The following is an 18,249-nucleotide window of genomic DNA, read 5'->3' as shown; positions in this document are numbered from 1 at the left end:
ATTGCACCCATAGCCTATAAAGACACATCTATCTACATTCTCCACACCTGCCTCCAAACTTCTAAACATTTTTCCAAAGGTTATCCAACAAGGTGTATTCAAGATAGTATAGATTTGTGATCAACTTAAAATGAACCCTCTACACTGCTCAGCAACCTTTCAAAGACACTCTGTCAACTGGTTCTTCTATTGATAACTTCAAACCTTTGCCACTATTGTCAAATCTCCCAATTTATTCTCAGCTCATATGATTGACAACCATGTTGCTTAGAAAGTGAAGCCCTTAAATGAGGCATCAGTTTCTCACTACCGAATATATAAACTATACGCTAATACATCCACTAATACACAAGAGGAAATATTTCTTTTACTCTGAGGCCAATCCTTCCACCAGTGTTTCAGATCCTATCTTACCCAGTCTTCTTAGGCAACTTATACTTTCCGTTATCCCTACTCGTTCTTTTTTTTTTTTTTTTTAAATTATTTTATTTATTTATTTTTGCCTGCGTTGGGTCTTCGTTGCTGTGCACGGTCTTTCTCTAGTTGCGGCGAACGGGGGCTACTCTTCATTGTGGTGCACGGGTTTCTCATTGTGGTGCGTGGGTTTCTCATTGCGGTGGCTTCTCTTGTTGCAGAGCACGAGCTCTAGGCACGCAGGCTTCAGTAGTTGTGGCACATGGGGTCAGTAGTTGTGGCACATGGGCTTAGTTGTTCCTCTGCATGTGGGATTTTCCTGGACCAGGGCTCAAACTTATATCCCCTGCATTGGCAGGTGGATTCTTAACCACTGTGCCAACAGGGAAGTCCCCTCCTTGTTCTTTAATCTCATTAACTGGATCCTTTACAACATTATTTCAACAACCCCTTCAGCTCTTATACATTACTCTCCTTGAGAATCACGTTTCTTAAAGAATTACATATACTCATCACTATTTCCTGAGTTCTCACTTTCTTCTCAATCCACTTCAGTTGGGCATCCAACCTCAACTGCTCTATTGAAACCCTTTTTTGGCAAGACCCCTAATGACTATCATGTACACAATTCAGTGCTCATTTTTTTAGAACTCTTCTTTCTTGGATTCTCAATGGTATTTGAGATTGTTGTCCACTTCTATCTTTTTTAAATGACTTGTTTTTATTCCCAGAACAAACACTCGTTGTTTTTTTTTTTTTTTTTTCCTCTCCTCTTGTTGTTTCTTTTTAGTCTTTTTTGGAGATCCCTTTTCCTCCATCTGGCCATTTAAAGTTAGGAGATCCTCAAGTCTCAGTCATAATCATTCTTTTCATACTATACTCTTTCTGCATGATTAAACCTACACTTTGTTTGGGCTTCAGTTACTCTTATGAAACGATTACTCAAACATTTATATAGCCAAATTTATATTCAGCTGCCTACTTGATATTTCTACTTGTATCTTTCAGCAGCATCTCAGACTCAACAGAATCAGACCCAGGCTCATAATTTTAACCTCAGACATGGTTCTCTTCATTGTTTCTCATCTCAGTTTATGGCAACTTTATAATTAAAGAAGCTAACAAACAAACAAACAAAAAACGAACAACAAAAGTATCAATGTAATGTAAAATACAAGTGACAACACAATTATGTTCATGGAACTTTCTGCTTAAGGTTGTTTCAGTTGCTTCTTCTTGGACACAGGACAAAGGCCAGTATCTTAAAGGTAGCTTACAAGTTCTGAAATGATTTTGTTTCTGCCATTACTCTTATTAAATAAATACATATTTGTAGATTGAATCAATAAGAGAAAAAATAGGACCAGAAAGAGAGTACGTGGTGAAAAATCAGGAAAGAAGGCATGGCAAAATGTCCCATGGATACAGACGTCAATAATGGCACTGAAAAATAGAGGGCATGACCAACATGTCATAGATTGGTCTAGGAGAAATGATGCTGATTAGGGGAGTCCATTTGATCACTGAGAATCTTGGTCATTAGGGAAGAGTTTCAGTTAATGGGTGAAAATGAAACAGATTAGAAAGGTTTAATGTAAGACATGGAAAATAGGATTATAAAAGCTGAAAATATAGCCTACTAATCTGAGAAGTTTTGTGATAAAGTAAAAGAGAGAGAAATGAGAAGAGTTGAAAAAACGTCACAAGAAAGAAAACTTATTGTTAAACAAGAAAAAAAGAGTAAATACAGGGGAAAGGGAATGAAGACGTAAAACAGTGAAGGCTAAAGATCAGAGAACTTTCCTGATAAGGAAAATGCACAGCTATTCTTCTGACAAGAGAAAAGCTACAAAAAGATGCATAAGTATAAAAGTTTGGTGATTAATTTTGTTCAAAAAGCACATGGAATAATTCAAATGCCTGTGATATTCTTGGTCAATCAAAGGCAAGGTTATCTGCTTGATGAGTGGCAGCATCTGGGGCTTAAACAGTATTCAATTATGGGAACTGATGTTATGGAGGCATCTGATAAAATCAACCCGAGATGAGAGGTAACATTCCAAGAACGTGCAGCACAATTAACCAATAATTGTTTCTTATTAATGTTTTATTCATTAGTTAAAGCCATCATTTACTTGTGTTGCTTTATTTTTTTCCAGAAACAGAAGACAGTGGGTAAAAGAGAAGAACTATGGTTAGGAATCTATGTAGCAAAGATTGTAGGCCCTTTGGATGGACACCATTGAATTGCTCTAGGGAAGCTCTGAATCAGTCTCACAAAATAATGGAAGGGCCATAGAGTCTCATGAAAGTGCGTGGTGTTCCAAATGTGAAGTAGGGTTATAAAATGTTCTCTGAGAACCAATAAATTGCTCTTAGACAGGCAGATTAAAAGATGGTAGATAGTGTCTCAGAAATAAACAGGAATACTTAATGACTGTGCCACCCTAACCTGGTTCACTTTCAAAGTAGTTTCAAATACATGAAAAATGCCATATCTTAGTACTAACATAGGGTGTTAGCAGTAAGTACTACCTCTGATCACTACAAAATACAATGTTAGTGATGAATAAGGAGAATTCTCTCAAAATACAACTTTCTGCATCATGTGGTCTTTCATTCTAAACTAAAGAAAATAAATACATAAGATGTTTGATAAAACTGTGCATTCTATATTTATATTATTATTTATATACTACAGATATATAAAAATGATGTTGTGGTGAAACACTTTGACTTGAGTTGACTATTAAGGAAAACAAAAAGCTTAAAATTTCATAATCTTTTTCACACTTAAATAGGCTCTTAAGATATTATTTAAAGAGATTAATTAATGGAAATGATTCCCCTTTGAAACACATCTTTTGAAGTGAGACTAAAGTAGTTCATATTTAGTAAAGTGATTAAAATTTATTCCATGCTGGTTTTCCAAAGGAGATTATTTTTTGGACCAACTTCCCAATTAAACCCTGAAGTGTATAGTGGGCAATTTGTACATGGGAAAATGATTTTATTTTCAAATATGAAAACTGCTATGCATTTGTTGGCCTGTACAGTGACTGCACAGCCCTCAGTGGAGTGTTTGACAGACTGCAGATGCCTGGGCCACTAGTTTATTTAATCAGCTGATCACAGGCATGTGGTTCTAATGACAAGCTCCATACAGCCAACTGTATTCTTCCAAGAAGCATAGCTTTACTTTTGTTTAAGAATTTTAATATTTCATATCATGTTAAACTACTTGTAAATGGCTAAATTTGGGGTCAAATTATAATTACTCATTTATTTTTATATGGTTTTTTATTCATTGAAAGATAGATGCATATAAATTACGTCTGAAAAAAATTTAATAATAAAAGACTATAGAGGAAATCATTGTTCAATTATGTTAGTACTAAAGTGGATGAATCCTTGTTAAAGAAAAATAAACTTAATTAAGTATATCAGTAGCAATATTTAATCCTTTTTTACAATTCTAACCTCTAAAATTGAATTAAGGTATTATTTAAGGACTGGAATTTCTAGATTTAAGTTGCATAATGAAACAAAAGCAAGTTAATTTGAAAGAATTCAGTTTTAAAATACTTGTATTAAGTAAAGCAACATGTTTCATTAAAAGAATAAGGAAAACTCTTTTGATCTAATGCATAGTTTCCTTAGCCAATAATTGTGAACTGAGATAAACAGTCTTAAATATCACAGGTGAAGTTCAACCAGCCTTATATTTGACTATACAATTAGCTATGTATTTAGTCTTTAGTAAATGCTTTTGTTCACAGAACCCCAAATCATTTTAACCAATGTAAAAATAAAGCTATAATAGCCTAGTGTAGACCAATGTTGGTCTAAAATGGAAGTATGATTTATTAATTATATAAAGTTCTTTTCAGCTAAGGCATTTGTCATCCTGCTTTATACATCTCTTACAGGTGTCGACCTCATAAAAATTTACCAAATTTGGAATATAATCAATAAGAAATTACTTAAAATAGATTTGAGAAAGTGAGTTTATACTACAATATTTCTATAATTTGGAGCACATATTATCAATACCTTATGCTCTGAGTAATTATGAAATTATACCATTCTCCTTCCTTTATCTTCTGCAGATTTTCCTTTCAGAAACATATATATTTAATTGAAGGCAAAAGGCTACACTTGAAGTAACCTGGCAGACAGGAACCAAATGTAATATATTTTGTGTTTAAAGGGATTGAAACTTTTTTTATGGCCATTAATGATATTTCCAAGTTTTTACTGTTAAATACAGTTGTAAGAAGTCTTTGACACTAACATCAAACTAAGAATGAAAAATTGTTACACTTACCTCTGATCTCCTCCCTCTGTTCAAATAAGTACATACTGGGCTGAAAGCACCACTCCCACAAACATACAAGTGCGTGCGGTTGAAAGCCTGAATTACACGGACGAAGTTCCCACAGCCATGCTAAAACAATAGGTAAATAAGTGGTTAGTAACCGAATGACTTTTATAGCTATTTCTAAGTATTACTGTGATACTTTGTTATACATTTTCCTTTCTGCCCTAACTTTTAAATTATTGTTAGGAGATAACAAGAGAACATGGTGTATTTTAGGAGGAAGGTAGTTTACCAGATAACGAGTAAAATGATATGTCTCTCGTATTTCAGCATTTATATACTGGGCACCTTTTTATGTTCTGAAACTTTATGAGCTTACTCTTTATCTGAGAAAGTTTAGAAATTGAAAGGTACACCAAATTGTTTTCTCAAATTTTCCTCAAAACATTACACATATACACACGCACCCTCACATATTATATAAACATGTTTTGAATGAACTTGTGTTTATAGAAGGTCCATATTATCATTAGTTACAGTTGCAAACACTATTGGCCTTCATAACTGGTGAATAAAGCAAACCTTAAACAAAATGCCAGCATTGTTGCTTTCTATGAAAAATAATGGAATCCTGATCTCTCTGCTCTTGATACCCTAAAATACTCTCCTCTCCCCAAAACTCCTTTCTCACCTGTTCCCAATCCAACCATTGGAAAGGCTATCATTTATTCACTCAATGAAATGCAAAATATGGTAATTATAAGTTGACTATGACTTTGCAGAAATATATAAACATGGTCAGCACCAAATGCAGATCTCTGTGACTGAATTAACCATTGCATGTTCTACACTTGCAGGGTCACGATCCTTTGCTGACTACACATTAATCAAGCCTGAGGTTGAATGTAGTTCCCTTCACAAAGTCATTGATCTAGCAAAGAACATTATTAAAAATAATGTTAGAAATTAGAGACAAAAGTTTTTATAAAGAAATATGTCAAAATCTAACAGGGGTTTCCCCATGGGTGGTCATACAATATATATTTTTTTCTCTTCTAGGTACAATGTATTTTACTAAATTTTTATAATGCACATTTATGGTTTATATTATTAGAAAAGTAAAAAAAAACTTTTTTAAAATAGAAATTTAAGTCAATATTATTTTATATTTTCTCATCATTTTCTCCTTTTATACTCATTGTTACTTGCCAGCAAATATATGTTTATTTTCATATGTAGTAACTGTATACACATGTTTCTATTATGGATTTTTATTATCAAATCATCAATCACCAACTCTGCTGTTAAATAAATTTATCCTTACAGACCAGACTATATACTTTATTTTTATTTTAAGACTTTAAGGATTTTTGTTAAATATATAGTGTCACTGTATCTTGATACCTGTTTATAGAGGTACCTGGAAATTGACTACATAACTGCAGATGAAATGTGTTTCTCTGGAGAAAAAAGCATAGATGAAGTATGGTGTATATATAGTATGCCTATGTTAAGGGTATTTGTGAGCAATGACACTTGTGTTTATTGTTTTCACATCCAAGTCCAGTCATTCTGGGATTCTGTATATAACATTTTCCCGTAAAACACAAATTCTATTCAATTCTATTAATAATAGGTTCTGTCTTTACATTTCGAATACAGGTTATACTTGTTTCATGTATATGCTTATATCAACATATTTGTTACATATATGCTTATTATGGCTAATATTTTTGAAAATTTATTATGTGCTAGACATTAGAATAATCATTTTATATACTTAACCCCTTTTACTTCCCAGGAAGTTTGATTTTTTACATTTATAGATCACATTTATTGAGCAAACTATATGTACTTAGTCACTTTATATTCATTCAGATTTTTCAACTCAACCCTTTTTAGAAAACAAAAGCTTAGATCTTGTTTAGTTAACTCGCCTGAGGTCATGTAGCTAGAAACAGGTAAAGCAGATTTTCAAACACAGACGTGTTTTACATTGAATCTTGTACTTTTAACCACTTTATAATTTGTCATTGGGTGAGAATTCCATAGTTGTTAGAGGGAAGTTTTTATAACAATTATTAATATTTACAGAGCTCTTAATCCTTTGATGTTAGTTGTTTTTAATCCTAACAGCAATGTTCCAATTAAAGTATTCAGTCCCATTTTAGTGATGAGGAAAGTGAGGCCTCAAAAATGTTAAATTAAGTGCTCTAGGTTTAATAAATAACTCTGAGTCTTGAATCATGGCTACCCTCCACCATGAAGGCTAATTCCCACACTATCTGATGATGCTTTACTGTGCTCCTCCAAAGCCTCCTCGAAGAGAAAAACATGAAAGGAAAAATAAATCAATTGCTTTAATTATTGAAAAGCATTTTCTAGGTCCCTTCCATTTCCATTGTGCTTAGTTTCTGTCCACATTATTTCTGTCCTAGACCACGGCAGTTGTGTCAATTCCATCCAGAAAATATTTATTTACTGAACTCATTCTGTGAAAGCACTGTATATAGTGCTAGCAATACTGAAATGAATAGATTCAATTCCTGTTTTCAGAGAAAGGGGAGTATAATACATCAGGCTGTAGTAGATGCTATAATAGGGTTATATTTTTCAAAGTGTGCTATAGAAAAAGGAGGAAATGAGTAATACTGAAGTGGGTGTAATGGTTTGAGAGTGGATGTCATTTGAGCTGGAACTTGCAGAATAAGCTAGAGATTCTGATAGGTAAAAGCACAAGAAAGAAACATTCCAACAGAAAACACAGCATGAACAGAAAAACTGGAGGCATAAGAGTGAAGGATTTAGTTGGGGAATACTGCCTAGAGAGGACAGAGGATTACTGTGTGATGAAACCAGAGAGGCAATTAGAACTGGACTATCATCATGCCATAGCATGATGGGCAGCAGAGAGTGAATTTAAGTATACAGATCTCAGAGCCAGACGACCTGGGGTCAAACTCTGGCTTTATCTTTTACTAGCTGTTTGAACTTGAGATATTTACTTAGCCTCTCTGTGCTTCAATCTTTTTATCTGTAAAAGGTGATGATAATATTTGTTGTAAGCAGTATACTACTGAAGCACTTGGAACAGTGTCTGGCACATAATAAATATACCCAGTGTTAGGTATTAGATTCTTTCATATATATTTTCAGTTCCAATTGTCAGTACAAACCCTGTGTAATGGACAGGGAACTTGTCCTGCATAGAGATTAGTACAAGTCCTGACCACAGTAGACATCCATAAAAGGTTTGTGGAATGAGACATCAGTGAAATTCAATACCGTTGATGCTTTCTTTTTATTGTTTAATTCTCTTTCAAAACTATTTCAAGGTACAATGTTAAATGAAAACTCAAGCTGCTAACATTATGCAGAATGTAATACCATTTTATGTATATACATATACATGTCATATACTAAAATGCTGGAAGAATATAACCCCAATTTTTAAGTTATTATGTTTGGGTAGTGTAATTTATTTTATTTACTTAACAGTGTGTGCTTACTATGTGCTATGTACTGTTCTAAGCTCTCCGCAAATATTAATTCACTAATCCTCTTAATAACCCTATAAGGTAGGTTTTATGAGTAGCCCATTACACAGTTAAGAAAAATGAGGCACAGAGAGGTTAAGTCTCCAGGGTCAGAGCGCTAATAAGAGATTGTTTTCTGTTGCTCTCTGCATGCTTTTCTAGGCCTTCAAAAATTTCTGTGTTAACAGGTATTATTTATATAATTTTAAAATAGATGTTTTAAAATAATATATCCTGGAGCTCAGATTAATAGGGCTTTAAAAATATTGACTCTTCATGGTCCATACTATGCAATGGAAAAAAAAAAACCTCTTAATTTTTTTCTTCTTGGCCTATACTTCTTGGTCTGGGGAATATATCAAGGTATTTTGATACATGTGTTCCTAAAGAAAATATATTTTCAAATAGTTTAGGATTCTCTGGTCACAGAAACAGGGAAATTGATATTCTACAATTAATAAATCAAGTTTGACATTGTGTGTGTGTAATGCATAAAGGTCTAAATGTATGTAACCATGCTTAATTTTTCAATGATCTCATACAATATTTACTTAGCACATTCATTATGCTCTATCTCATTGGATATGTTTGACAGCATGTGTTATTGTTTAAGCTCAATTTATTTAGCATATGAATAAAATATTAATGTTCAGAAATAAATAGAGCATGTAGGAATGTGAATAAATAGGGGCAAAAAGGGAAATTGGGAGGTAAGTTATACTCTCTTAGCTGAGGCAGACAATAAGCTATATTCCCACCATGATAATTTATTTTCCTGATAAACATTAGTTTATTATATAGTATTATGATACAGATTACCTGGGATCAAATTTTAAATTATATTGAATTATTTTCTAATAATTGAGTATTATTTTTATAACTTTAATTAAAGTTTGATATAAGTAAAAAGTCTAAAGGAATAAGAGATGTTTGATTCTAAGTTTTTTTTTCAATTGTTATAGAAATATGAAATTAGTCACTAGTTTATGCTTTTCTTAGTAGAAGATTAATATAATATTTAAAAGTAAAAAAATTAATATAACCAAAATATACCTTTAAAAATTGTGCATAATGAATTTATTATAAACTTATTAATCTAAAGGTATTAATAACTCAGTATCCACTGTGTCCTACCCCCAACCTGAGAAAAGTACTTGGAATAGATTCCCATGCTTACTGCTTCCCTCTCCATTTTTCCAGATCTTGTTGAAATTTCATGAAGTGCCTAGATACAGATCTGGGCACTGGATCCAATCACTAAAAATTCAGTGAAATAAGTTCTAGAGTGTTTCAGGTGAACGCACAGGGAGGGGCAGCTAGCCCAGTCCTGGGTGGCAAGAAAGGACTCTCCGGAGAGGTGACATCTGCACTGTTATTTGAAAGGATGAGTAGATGATTCCCAGGTTAAAAAGATGGGAAGATAATTCAACAAGAAGAGAAGCACATGTAGCCTGTACCAAAGGCTGAAAGAGAGAAAGGATACAACTTATTTGAATTTCAGTATTATTGAACTAGAATAAGGGGAAAAGTTAACATAAGACCTAGCATAGTTGCCACCAAATCTATCAAACCTTTCCTAAATAGCCCAGGTGCAATGAATTTCTTCTTTGTCTTTTGTGTGTGTTCTCAGCATTTATCATATTCTCCCCGGAGAAGTGGCATGTTTTATCAACTAAGAGCAAAAAGATCTAGAGCCATATGTGCCTGAGTCGGACAGAGGCCTCCCACTTGCAGGCAGTGCAGCTTTGGGTAAGTTCCTTACTCTCTTAGTGATTCAGTTTATCTATCTTAAAAATGTCGATGACGACAATAATGTCCATCTTGCAGCATTGTCATGAGGATTAAAACAAAACACTAAGAAGAGCATCTGGCCCATTCCATTAAGTGTTGGCTAGTATTACTTGGTAATTATTGTATATATGTCTCATCATCTCCAGTATATTGTAAAGACTCTTAAAGGTAGGAACTCCACCTTATTTACCTCTGGTTCCTTCACTTCAATTAACTGATTTGTACAAATTAAAATATTCAGTTCCTGCATTTTAAAAAATGAAATATTAAGTAATTAGATGATATTTATTCCAAAAGAGCTAAGAGATTCTTAAATATTTAGTTTCATTGAGAAGTGTAATTAAAATGTTGTTCTATAGAACTTCTATATAGCATCATTTTTCTGCCACTGGTATCCTGATTAAAGGATACTTGTTTGTAAGTACCTCACATGAATTAAGTGAGATGAATTTGTCAACATTCTCTTCTATTGCATAGACAGAGCATATATTTGAAAGTTAGTTTGATTATTATTTTCCAGGACCCAACAGCATTGGCTGTACTACAACAGAGCCCACTACCAGTTACCTCTGACTGGCCGTATGGCAGAATATAAAGATACCCATGAATGATATTACAGCATGAAAACTATGTGAAAACATAAGCATGTATTGAAGATTTCATCTAATGACGTTTAATTATAAGAAAGCAAATAACAGAGCATTTCTACTTTGCCAAAGGGAGAAAGAAATCAAATGACTTGGCTAAGACTCTTCAGAAAATCAACAACGATTTTTGGAAAGAGAATGTGCAAAGGTATCTAAATCCTATATATTCTGCCTGTGGCAGTTTGTATGAATGGGACACAGAAATTTTTTGAAGAAAATTAAATCCAGTAATTACAACCATAGGATATTATTGTGGCAAAAGGTGAGACATGATCGCATAAACATCAATGGGAAAAATCTCTACATTAGAGGATGAAAGAAAGTAGTTTAATTCATGCAAAATTATTGAAATCATAGCTTCAGGGGACCAATAAAAAGTGCCTTTTCCACAACATTATGCTTCATTGTGCTATTGGTTCCCTAGAAAGCAATTGTAATGTACTCTTTTGAATGTTTCTTTCACATTTTTCTGGATTTTTTTCTTTTTCGATTGTGGTCCAACAGATCCTGTGGGTAGCAAATATACTTCTGTGAGCTCCTTTTGCCCATTTAAAATTTTCTCTCATAAGGTGAATTATGAAACTAAAACAATGAAACCCTGAGCTGGGTCACTCCTGGTGAGCACTCTTGCCAAAACACCCTCTGGTGAGACCTGGAGATCTGCACTCCAGAGGCTGCTGTAGTCCTGCCTTAAGCCAGGCTTTTTCAGAACTTTGTACCTGGACTGCTAAGAATCAATAAAATATAAAAGTTTCATTTCCACACTTCTTCTTCCACAAGGAAGAAGTTTGAGACATCTAAGCTAAATGACATCTAAATGACATCTAAGCTTCATTATAAACATTAAATGACTTGTGCACATTAAAGAGCTGTTCCATGTATTTTTCATAATATTCAAGAATAATTTAATGTGTCAGTTTCAGAAAGTCATTTGCAGAAATCAATATAGATTTATTCCTTGATTCTTTATATGGAATCTTTATATGGAATACATTTTGTAAAAGTATTGCACACTGAACATTTACTGATATTTGTATCTGCCTTGATTTTTGTTTCTGTGGTTATTTTTAATTAACAAAGATAACAGCCATAACTGGTGATTTATGCTTCTGGAATGTGCTGGCTAACCACTACCCTTTTGACGAGAATCTTTCTTTGGAAAAGCCCACATGGTATCTGGGAGCTACTCCAGACACTTGAATTATCATTATTTCAGCAGCCTGCTGAGAATTCTGCAGGTTGGATCCACTTTGAACAGGGGTTATTACTGAAATCCATCATGAAAAGTGTCAGGGTTCAATAATGAAAGCAAAGCAGGAAATTTTTACCCTGTCAGGAATTCCTACGTTACAGTGTTTAAGAGTTCCAATCACTTTGCATTTACATTTCTTACTATGTGTCCAGCAGAGGATTCAAAACACCAATACCCTTTGTCTCATTCTTGGATGCACTCTAGGTACATTAATTCAAAGACCAAATATTTAAGTTTTGGATTTTTTTTTAAGCACTCACTGTGGGATCTTTGCCAGCCATTTTGCACTCTTCAACTTTGATTGCAGATGCTGGCCAGAAAACCTGCTCAGAAAGGAAAATAAATGTTGCATAATCTCACTTGTATATATGACAGCTCAGTGCTCTTCATTTACTTCATGCTAACAGATTTCTTTAAGTTAATTCTATATTTATATTTCAAATTTCTTCTTTCATCTTATGAACTCAAGTTAATAAAGATTTTATTACTTTATTCTAACAATTATGTTTTTGTTTCTTCCATGAATTTTTCCTTCAACAATTCTTTCTATAATATGTGCTCATTTACTAATGGTACAATTTTAAAATAAGGAAATTACTGATGTGCACAAAATAATGTATATTTCCCTCCCTCTGATTTATAGTACACTTTTCACAACTGCTTATATCACAATGAACTTATGTTTATACTGCTATCTTTTTGGTAAACTACACAGCTAGGCTGGTAAATTTACTGCAGACTAGGTACTTCAACAGCTAAAATAACCTGGATAAAGATTCTCTTTCTGACATACTGTGCTAGCATGCTAAGTCATTGCAGCCTTGGGTCAGATCTGATGGGGATGATTTTGTTTTTCATTGTCAGCCTGTAGCTCACTGTTCAAATAATAAATTCAGATGTGTTCTTGCTGTAATAAATTTATAATTAATTTACTTTTATTTCTTTACTTTAATGAAGCTCAATTTATTTCCTTGCTGTGAAATAGAATGATAAATATAGTTAACCCTTGAACAACTCAGAGGTTAGGGACACTGACCCTATATTCCATTTCCACATCCAAAGATTCAACCAATCATGTATCATGTAGTACTGTAGTATTTACAACCAAAAAGAATCTGCATATAAGTGGACCCGTGCAGTTCAAATCCCTGTTGTATAGACCACATTTTTCCAAAGAACACTGCATTTAATAACTGTGTTCTTTTCAAGGCCTTCTTGGTTTATGTACAGATGACAAGGTACGCTGTCCTTTAATCTGACCATTTTTCATGCTATACTCCATGTTTCTCCTTTTCTCTTTTGATATATGTATACACGGGAAGTATTTTCTCACTTAGCTTCAAGTTGTAGATGGCTAAAAACTATGAAACTAGACATGGAGAATTGAATTGATTATATTTTCAGTCCTTGAAATAAGTAGTAATTTCCAACTATTTATTGATATATGACCTGCATTTTCTATTGTTCTAATGAAGTACATAATGTTTTCATTGTATTTGAAATTTTTAAAGAAAAAGACACCTAGGAATTTAGTATTGCCCTCATGAAAATGATAAACTTACACTCAAAGGTTCTTGACTTATGTTGTTAATATTCAAAGAAAGAATGTGATCTTTGCTGCCCACATATATCCGGTCCTGATCTTCATCCATTAATAATATCCTGTAGTCTAAAGGGTGGTGAGATAGGCTGAAGTATTCAGAGGTCTTGGTTTCTCGAAGCTCTGAAATAGTGAATAGTACAAGTGAAAATTGAGTATCTTGATTCCATTATTTTAATGAAAATTATCTTATGGAAATATTTACCAAAAAATTCAAAATACATTTTCCTACTACAATAAATTAATTTTAAAACAGTTATGTTAGTGGATATTTTTATTTATTGCCTCTATGCTGAATTAAAACATAAATAAATCCATAAATGCAATGTTAAAGTTTATAGTAGTACTACTTGATTACAAAATTATTCACATTTTGCTAGGACCTCAACTCAGTTGTTTACTGTTTGTCATCAGCTCAAAGCTTGTTAAATCACCCCAAAAAATATAGCAAGTGTTTAGATTGAACAAAAACCAAAAGCAATGATGGTGTGAATGTCTTCCTAGACTCTCTTAATATTTTATTGTTGGACTCAATACGTTCATCATTTTAGGATTGTTGTTTCCTACCCTGAATATTTACCTTACTTCCTCAACGTAATTCTAATTAGTTTAATAAATTTTTCTATAAATTACTTGGAAACAGACCTTTTTTTCCATTACGTGTTGTTCAGAAGGCAATGTCATTTAAATGACAATATGCCTATGTATATATAAAATGAAAAATATGGGGCTTCCCTGGTGGCGCAGTGGTTGAGAGTCGGCCTGCCGATTCAGGGGACGCGGGTTCGTGCCCTGGTCCGGGAGGATCCCACATTGCTGCGGAGCGGCTGGGCCCGTGAGCCATGGGCACTGAGCCTGCGCATCTGGAGACTGTGCTCCGCAACGGGAGAGGCCACAGCAGTGAGAGGCCCGTGTACCGCAAAAAAAAAAAAAAAAGAAAAAGAAAAATATGAATTTTCAGATATTCTGAATTTTTAGATTTTTTATCATCTCAATGGGCAGTGACACATGTTCACTTAAATTCTTTTACATTAAATATGTGTCTGTATAGCTGAACTCTCAAGACAATGAATGCACCAGGACAATTAAAAAAATCAATAATCATTATAGCAGATTCAATTTTCTTTCCAGTCAAAATGCTCCTTTGCACAATTTAAGACTTTTCCATTCAAGTGGTTCAGGAGTTCTTTTGTTCTTTTGATTATGATCTTAAGAGAGTGACAAACTCTACAAAGGAGTCTGCTTTCAGGGATACTCTTTCAATGCTGAACTATTTCTAAATTTTTAGTCATTGAATCACAAACACATTTCTAGAAATTCTGATAGGGCTGTGGATTGATTTAAACCAAAATTAAAAAGTATAAGAGTCCTTATAGGCAGCCACAAACTATATTCTGTGAGTACCTGGGCCATATCCCATGTGTGAAGATAGAGAAGCAACAAATTTAACCTGTTCTCTGGGCACAACAGTTCAGAATGTCTGTCATAATATCCTTCAAATGTTTTGTTTTGTTTTGTTTTGTTTTTGCGGTACACGGGCCTCTCACTGTTGTGGCCTCTCTCGTTGCGGAGCACAGGCTCCGGACGTGCAGGCTCAGCAGCCATGGCTCACGGGCCCAGCCGCTCTGCGGCATGCGGGATCTTCCTGGACCGGGGCACGAACCCGTGTCCCCCGCATCGGCAGGCGGACTCTCAACCACTGTGCCACCAGGGAAGCCCCCTTCAAATGGTTTTATATCTAGCCAAAAATTTACAGATACTATGGGAGCAGCATAGTGATTATGAAGCCACCTGTGGCACCAAACTCTCTGCGACACTGAACAAATTATTTAACCTCTCTGTGCCTTAATTTCTTCATTTGCAAAAAGCAACAATAATGGTATCTTCTACTGAGAGTCCATATGGAAATCAATAGAATACATGTAAATATTTGAAATGAGTGACAGAGGAAGTATTCAGTCAATTATAATAATTATTAGTGTTAGTATTATCAATTCTGAATCATTAGTTACAGGAAAGCATGAAATTAGAAAAAAATAGATGCCTATTTTCCTACTTTTTTCTTTTCTTTTTTTTTTTTTTAAACTTAAGGAGCTAGATTCCTAAAATTACTAACACAGGATCTTAAATCAAAGTCTCTGACATTCTTTCCACTCAGTGACAGCAAAGTGTAAGGTTTTTTATGTGGAAGAAACCATTAACAAGTTACTGAAGTATTTAAGAAGAGTCTTATGAAGTAACTCATGAAAGAAGACAAGACATTGAAAGAGCATTTAAACAAGAGACTGGAAGACAGATCTTTGGAAGTGAAAGATTTGAGATGCTGAGCACTGTGCAGCATGCTAACCTAGTTACTGAGCCTCACTAGATATCACAGACAGACAGGTGATGCAGTTGGCAGCCCTGGTGTGACTGGCCTAAAAACTGGAACACCTTCTTTCACGAGGACAGCAAAAAAGAGTGGAGGTATGTTGTTCAGGAAAAAAGTTAGCCTCTGCTAGACCAGAGGTTATTGTTGAAGTAGGAAAAAAAATCCAAGAGCTCAGAACATGAGAGAGAATATAAAATGCAACAAATGTCACTCAAAGGTTGGAGAAGACACATTCTCCTTTGATGTTGCCTAAAATCCAGGGTGTTTAATAAAGCTTGCTTTTCATCCTATAGAGGAGATTCATGGTTGCATAATTTTCCTGTGAAACGTCATTTGTAGGGTGCTGGTTGGGTGTAGAATAGATATTCAACAAATACCTCATGAATAAATAACTCTCCATTGAAATACACAGATTAAAGAAGTAAAATATGACTGAGTTCGTGGCATCTGGGGCCCAGCCACTGGAGTCTGAGTGCTGGCTCTACCATTTCATTTATATATATACTTTATCCCTCTAGACTCCAGTGTCTTCATCTTTAAAGTCAGGATAATAATAGTCCCTACATCACAGGGGTATTGTGAGGTTTAAATTGTTAATATACATCAAGAGCTTAAAAGAGTACCTGTCTCACAGTGACATGGGTTACGTGGGTTACCTATTATTATGACTTGGGACAAGACTTCAAGCTTCAGCCAGACAAGTAAGAAGAACAATTCTTTACACAGGGAGAAAATATGGAAGACTAAATTTTCTGATTTATAAGTATTAATATATTTAATATTTCTTTTTGTCACATGTAGAATCTACTCAAAGTATTTGAGCAGGACAGTAAAATAATAAATCATTTTTAAGAATAATAATTTGGTGTGCAGGATAATTTGGGGGCATGTGAGACTGGAAAACTAAGAGATGCTCTTCCAGATATGATGATGATAAAGACCTGATTTGCCAGAAATAGAAAGGAAGAGAGGAGTTGACGTGAGGGTCACTTAAAGGATTTGGAATGATTTTATATGAAGTTGGTCTTTGGGTAAAAGGAAGAGGTAATTATCTTCCAAAGATGTAAACTAAGAACAGGATAAATGAGCATGGCCTTTACTAATTTTGAGAGATTCAAAAGGGAAATTTCTTTGGTAAAGAGATTACTTGAGTGTTGATAGATTAAATTCAAGTAAAAGTGGAAATGTCCCACAAGCATGTAAAATTCGATAACTAATTTGTCATTAGAAATATCAAATCTGCAGGGAGAGATTTCCAGTTCTTCTCATGGATGATATGAAGCTCAGAGAGTAGACAGCTCTGAGGAAGCTCTGAGGAAGAGTAAGTCTAAAGTGAAAAGCAAAACACAGAGATGCATTGATCATTAGGTCCAAAAAGAGTATCTCTGTAATTGAAACTCAAAGTGAGTCATGATGTACAGGCAACAGTGTGATATTGTGGAGAGAGTACAGAATTGGAGTCAGACAGTTCTGAGTTGAAATCCCAGTTTCATCACTTACTAATCTGTTACTTTAAGAAAATGACCTTATTTCTCCCAGGTTTCGATTTTCTCATCTATAAATTGGTTATGTTAATACATAGCTCAAAGGATGTTCCACCAGCACACAGTAGATCAGTGTGCTCCTTTTGGCAGGAGAGATTACTGACCCTCTGTCTAACAGATATTTTCTTTCTCTTTCCTGTTGGCAGGGAACCATATGCCAACCATAGTGGATCCCCCAGCAAGTGAGTGACTAAAAATATGACCATGTGACTAGTTCTGGCCGATGAAATTTAGAGGGAGGCCTTCTGCAACGTTACTAGAAGAGGTTTCTTGGGTCTTAAAAATGGCACAAAAAAGAGGTGATTTCTTTTTCTGCCTCTGGACATTGGTAAGTGAGCATACAATACTTTCAGCAGTTGCTGCTATCAAAAAGATTGCTATCTGAGAATGGCAAGCAGAAATTTAGGAAAAATGCTGAGTTCTATAAGAAATCATTCAATGTCTACACTAACCCTACAACTGTGCTACTACAGGATTACTTCTGTTATATATGATTTTTTTAAAAAATCCTTGCTTTTTTTAAGGCACCTTGAATTGAGGTTTTCATTTCCTGTTGTTTAAACCCTTGCTAACTGATAATATCTGATAATATCTCTCCAGTGTTCACAGCCCCTAACACCATCTCACTCTTTCTACCATGGTTTGTTTAGTCTGGCTATTTAAAAAAAAAAAAAAAAAAAAACTTTTTTTTTTTTTTTTTTTGTCCTTCTCTTCCCAATGTATATTGAAATAAAATCAAGAGTGTGAACTGAGATGAGAAAACAGTCTCAACT

At 34.2% G+C, this 18,249-nt stretch overlaps 1 protein-coding gene across 1 annotated transcript in view; it reads right to left on the bottom strand.

The window, feature by feature from the left end:
* Nucleotides 1-18,249, bottom strand: part of SEMA3C (semaphorin 3C) — a gene marked incomplete at its 3' end in the record, with an annotated part of 189,154 nt that overhangs the window by 80,613 nt on the left and 90,292 nt on the right. The window contains exons 3-5 of the mRNA XM_079710851.1: nucleotides 13,524-13,684; nucleotides 12,222-12,284; nucleotides 4,742-4,861 (exon numbers count right to left, since the gene is read on the bottom strand). Coding sequence (XP_079566977.1) covers nucleotides 4,742-4,861; nucleotides 12,222-12,284; nucleotides 13,524-13,684 — 344 coding nt within the window. The remainder of the gene's footprint in view (nucleotides 1-4,741; nucleotides 4,862-12,221; nucleotides 12,285-13,523; nucleotides 13,685-18,249) is intronic.

The sequence above is a fragment of the Hyperoodon ampullatus genome, assembly GCF_949752795.1.
Source record: "Hyperoodon ampullatus genome assembly, chromosome: 9".
NCBI classification, from domain to species: domain Eukaryota; kingdom Metazoa; phylum Chordata; class Mammalia; order Artiodactyla; family Ziphiidae; genus Hyperoodon; species Hyperoodon ampullatus.
This window is presented reverse-complemented; position numbering and strand designations above follow the sequence as displayed.